The 6072-nt window shown below is 25.1% G+C and overlaps 1 protein-coding gene across 1 annotated transcript in view; it reads right to left on the bottom strand.

Annotated features, from left to right (window-relative positions):
• Nucleotides 1–294: 294 nt before the first annotated feature.
• Nucleotides 295–6072, bottom strand: part of LOC106684310 (probable hydroxyacid-oxoacid transhydrogenase, mitochondrial) — a gene marked incomplete at its 3' end in the record, with an annotated part of 7296 nt that continues 1518 nt past the window's right edge. The window contains 3 exon segments of the mRNA XM_024362475.2: nt 295–453; nt 3181–3348; nt 5840–6008. Of these exon segments, the coding sequence (XP_024218243.1) occupies nt 295–453; nt 3181–3348; nt 5840–6008 (496 nt within the window).

Genomic DNA, 6072 nt, shown 5'->3' with positions numbered 1-6072 from the left:
GACATGTCGTTCATCGACCAACCTACCCGCTATAATTTTAAAAATTATTTGTTAAATGTTGTATTACTTTTTCATTTCTGAAACCATCCAGTCACGTCCAATTTTAGGTGAAAAAGTTTGCTATCTTTTGAATAGCCTAAAATATTTCTTTTAAAGCATTTACTAAGGAAACTTTCATTATCACATATCTAAATTGATTTTTTTTACAGATTCAATTTAGATACGTGATGGTGAAATAAAAACAAATTTAGCCGCAGTAATTAATAATTGGTCAATAAATTTCTTAACAAATACCTGTATCCCTCGGGTCTGAAGGTCTTGACATTGCCCGAAATCGGATAAGATAGGCCATGACAAAGATGGACCCCGGCATTTCCAAATCCCACACCTGCCATGCTTGAGGCAAGATGCATGTTGGCTCTTGCTTCAACATCTTCACTATCATAAACTGCCCTGAAAGATATAAATAATATAAAATAATAATATGACTTATAGTAATTTTATGGTTTATAATAACATGATGAATAGATAGAAATAAATAATATATTAACAGGAGAGACTGCTGTATCAAAGGAGCAGCTGTACCTGTGGGAATTAAGCTTTATTCTTAGGGAAGAAGTTGGAAAAATTTGGTATGTCCCACAGCTGCTCTTAAGTCTAAGGCCAATTGTTGATCACATTATTCGGTTGAAAAAAAATATTTGATATAATCATGTGGTAAAATTTTGTTGACCGAACCCTTCTATTTTTAATATGGTGTAAATAGTTGGCCATGGATTAATTTGTGGAGAAGATGATGAGGGGGGGTCAGCAAAAAATACACAAATAAAGGAAATTTATTTATTTGAGCCGATATTTTGACCTGAATCTCAGGCCTTCATCAGGACTGAAAAAACAAGAAGAGATAACCTTAATTCAGAGACAAAAAAAAAATTAAAGAAAATAATAATAAAAAACTTGGAAAAATTCATAACAATAAATTAGATAGATAGTAGTAAATTGATATAACAAGAAGATAAAATATAATATTGTAGAAGTAAGAAATATACAAACAAAATGTTAAAAAAAAAAATTTAAAGCCAGTGTTCAAATAAACATAACAAAAAATGTAATTAATGTATAAAAATAATGAAAAAAATTTAAAAACCACATAAAGAAATAAAAGAAAAAAATGATACATATGATACAATGGGCAAGGAAAGAAAACGGGATATATGTTACAGTAGATAAAAGCTGCACAGTAATATAGATGACTAGAAATTAATAAGGTAAGATCTTATTAGTATCCAGAAAGGTGAATAAGGAAGGAACAAAGGAAAAGAGATTTGTGAGAATGGAAATAAAAAGGAATATTTAAAAAATAGAGAGAACTAACACTCAACAAAGATTTAATTAAAGGTAAATATGTTGAACAAAGCGAAAATAGTTGCTATGAAGGACACTTTAGATAATGGAATAGTTACTATAGTTAGATAATTAATTTGTTATATTAGAAAATTGATAATTAATATACAGTTGATTTGTTATATTAGATAATCCATAATTAATACATCGTTGATTTGTTATATTAAATATTTGAATTGTTACTATTGTTAGATAATTGAATTATAACTATTTTTGTAGGCTAATAAAGTATTTTCGTTAGTCATGATGGTTTTAACTATAACTATCAACCTTTCACATAAATGATTTCAACTGTCTTTTCCTTGCTAAAATACTTTGTTTTCCTGTTGTTCACTCGAGTATGTAAAATGGCAGAGTTATGCACCAACAAACAGTTACAAAATTCATACTATGAAGTAATATGAAATTATGGAAAAAGGCATTATTTATTATTTACGTAAATACTTGACACCAAGAGAGAAAAAAAAAAAAACACCCAATAATCAACTCCAAAAATTTCCAATTTCGATTTATATGAAAATTCATATTTAAGGGTTTTTAAAAGGATATTAAAAATGAATCTGACTTACTTTTTCATAAAAATTAATCATTGGCCTAATTTACTCAAAGTGTCTTTTGGTTTTTATAATTTTTAATATATTTAAACACATTTAATACAATCAGAATTTTTTTTTATTCTACAAAAAAAAACTAATAGATTGGTATATAATAACCTTTTAGTGAGTAAGGAAAACAAAAATATAAAAAAATTCTAAAATTATATATTTTTTTAAACTATAATTTCATCTTAAATAGCAAAAATTAATTAATACAGACTTATCCACAAGGAGGTAAAAAACAGCACAGAGGAATAATGATATGCCCAAAGAGATAATATATAATATAGTTTAACATTGGTTTGAGCTCAAGAAACAAATGAATGCATCAGTAGTGAAGGACTTTGTTTAAATAATGTTATACAGTAAATTTTAAATTATGTCTATATAAGACAATATTTCAGAAAGAAATAGATGCAATTGACAAGATAAGGTAAAATAGATTATAAGGTTTTAATTATATTCGTATAATATACAGAATAAAGTGTTGATAATGTTGAATTAATTGTAGCAATTGTAGGTATATATTAGTACATGAATATGGGGTAATCCCGAAACATTGTACAACAAATATAGATTAGTGATAATATTTTAAATGGAAGTTTTTTTTACCTCAATATATTAATAAATAAAAACAAACAACTTCCTAGTAAAGAAAATCCAGTGTATTATTTTTTTTACTAAGTATCACCAAAAATATCTTATTTTGTACAATCTTTGGTTTTATATTACTGCATTATTAAGAGGAATATACTTTTTTATCCATAAGTGCGTAATGATTCCCCTTTCTGATAAGTAATAGACTCATTTTTTAAACATAATAAATATTAAAATGAACATTTCTTTTATATTAAAGCATAATTTTTAAACTAGAATGTTTTATGTTTGTAACCTCCAAGTAGTATCTCCGTATCATATATCTAGGGTAATCAACTCCCAAAAACTAATTGATAAGTTTTTTATGAATTTAATTATTAAACCTAAACTATACATAAAAATTATATAGTTAATTTACCTTATATAACTAGGATGCTTACCTTAGTGATAAATCCTTAGATAAATGATTAAAAAAAAAAGAGAAAGAAAAAATTAGAAAGATGCATTAATTTAAATGATGATTAAGAATACATCATATCATTAATTTATGTAAAAATAATATAAAAACAAATGAGAGAAGTACCTTTTGAAATAGTTCCTGATTATCTGAAGAGTACAACGAGCCCAAACGTCAGATATTGGATTCGAGCCTTGGTATGCAGGTCGAAGAAGTGGGTCTGGTGGGCAAGGTGCCCTCTCGTTGTATGGAATTGCGGTAAAAGACTCCAAAGCATGACAGAATACATCAAAACTAAAAGAAACAGATATTTAAAAAATGTTAGAAAAAAAATCAATTTATTGAACCAGCCTATAACAACAGATTTGGTAAACATACTTCAAACTATATGATACCATAACTGTTCAATCATTTACCAAACGAACTAATAAATATATTAATCTAAAAGAAAACTAAAAAAGAAATATTTGACTGGGTACTTTGATTCACCTACTTTGATTTTACTTGGATTTTGATTCACCAAATGACCATATCTGACTGTAGTTTTTCTAAACTCCACTTAACGATTCATTATATTATGATTAAAATTAACTATACATATGTGTGTGTATGAGTATATGAGTGTTTAATTATATATATTATGTATTTAGATACTTTTAATGTATTCTTGTATCATATTGTTTTATTGTATCCTTTAACTGCTTATTATATCCTTTAATGTTCCTTTCTTTTTTATATTAGATATCAATGTAATTGTATATATTATTGTATGTAGTATAAATATTATATACATATTTTTCTATATCTCATATTATAATCTTATTTTTAATCAAGTTTACTCCATATTTATTACGAATTCATTAGCTCATTATTATTAATTTACTAATTGTAAAACTATATCATTATTATTCACATCATAAGTTCTTCCAATTATTTTTATTATTAGTTTATTTTATTATTTACTTTATTTTCATTTTAGAATTTGGTTAATTGAATTATTAGTACACCGCTAGAGATTAATCCATATTATACTGTATGAACTTATAAATCGTAGTAGCCTCCACAGCAGCCTAATAATCAAAATTTTAACTGATAAATTTCATTTATGTCTCGTCTGGCACTGACAAGTAGATGTCATCTGGTCGGAGCATATTAGATGTACTTTTCCGTATGAATAAAAAAAAAAAAAAATAGAAAAATATACAATTATGAATATATTATCCTATTACAGAGAAGGTTCAGAACATTAATCAAATAATAGCTTCTAAGAGGTGACGTTTAAGTTTCAAACATATGAAAATTACTGATCTACAAAATAGTATTAATACACATCTATTTATTTTTACATAGATATCAATGAAGGGGCAACCTTGAATAAATAGAGTTGGCCAATACAATAAATAGATTACATAAACAGGCATAAATTGATATTCAACAAGAATAATAAATTGTTGTAGTTTTCAAAAGTTAAAAATTGAGTTTTTCAGTCTTAAATAGGAATAAACAAATAATAAACTCAATTATTCATCCACTCATACATTCAATTATTAGATTATATAAAAGTTGCATAATAAATATAAATATTTGTAAAAAAATAAAATAGAGAAATGATAACTTATCTTTTTATTTGGTGAAAACCAATAGGAATAGTAATCAAACGATGAACTCAGGATATTTTACGTTAAATATACTAATATAAATGTAAGAATAATTTACTATTAAAACTTACATTTAAAAAATTAGAATTCACTAATTAAAATAACGAAAAATTGTTAAAAGGGAAAAGAGAGAATGAAAAAATTATGTAATATAGCCTTTTCTAAAAAGTTATCTAACAATTATGTTATTTTTATCTTGAGGTCAATTTTAGGTTTTAATCCTCTACTAAAACAATACAAATTTTTTTGTAACAAAAAAATATAGTATTATTGAAAATATTCATTTATTTGCTTATAAATGCTAATATAAAAAACATAACTGAGTTAAACTCCAACAATCTCAACTGATTCGATAATATATTTGGAAAACTGCTTTAAAAAATTAATTTCACTAAAGATACGACAGAATGGAAAATGGATTGGTTATAAGACAAATAATTCAAAAACTAACAAACAGAAATTTTTTTTAAAAACAATATTTTTATTTTGATATAAATATAATGAAGAGTTAAATTTCTTTTGTATGAGTGAGATTTTTTTTTTTATAGTATAATTGAAGAACTTTCTCTAAAAAAGTTCTAACAATTAAACTTAATACAATAATTTTTCAGGGTAAAAAAACTTCTTTTTCTCATTATAATGATTAATTATAATAAATCATTACAACTTTTAAATACAATCATGACAAATCATAACTTTTTGTCTGTTTTATAAAAGTACAGTTATATGTAAAGTATAACTAGAAAAGATAAGTGATAAATTTAGTCATAAAATTACCCCTTTATAACTTTTATAAACTTACAAGCTTTAAAAAATTAATCTGCACAGACAGACGTAAATGGGAGGATACCATCAAGTCTGGTTTAAATTAAAAGAAACATTTAGATATCGCTATTTGATGGAATCAACATCAAAACCTCAGGTTCGTTAAGCTTTATAGAGCATAATAAAAAATTACAATTATAAATTAAAATTTAATTCAAACCAAGTGAGCTCTATCCACAAATTAAAGATGGATTCCTAAATTATTAAATAAGGAAATTGCAAACTATATAAATTAATAAATAAAGAGATTTATATATAATCATAATTTAATTTATAGCTATAAAATAATCAAAGGTACTCACCCACTGTAGGCAACAACCCGTTCTGGTAAGGTAAGTGTATGCAATGGGTCAACAACACCAAGTGTAGGACGAAGGGCCCTATTTGCAATACCGGTCTTCGCTTTCAAAGGCTCATAATCAAATATACTGACACCAGTTGTTTCACTGCCAGTTCCAGATGTTGTAGGAACTAAAATAAATTAATAAATTATTCATAAAATTAATTATTTTATTTATTAACAATGAATTCATAT

This window comes from Halyomorpha halys, unplaced genomic scaffold, assembly GCF_000696795.3.
Source record: "Halyomorpha halys isolate HHAL.00 unplaced genomic scaffold, Hhal_1.1 Scaffold570.1, whole genome shotgun sequence".
Classification (NCBI taxonomy): domain Eukaryota; kingdom Metazoa; phylum Arthropoda; class Insecta; order Hemiptera; family Pentatomidae; genus Halyomorpha; species Halyomorpha halys.
This window is presented reverse-complemented; position numbering and strand designations above follow the sequence as displayed.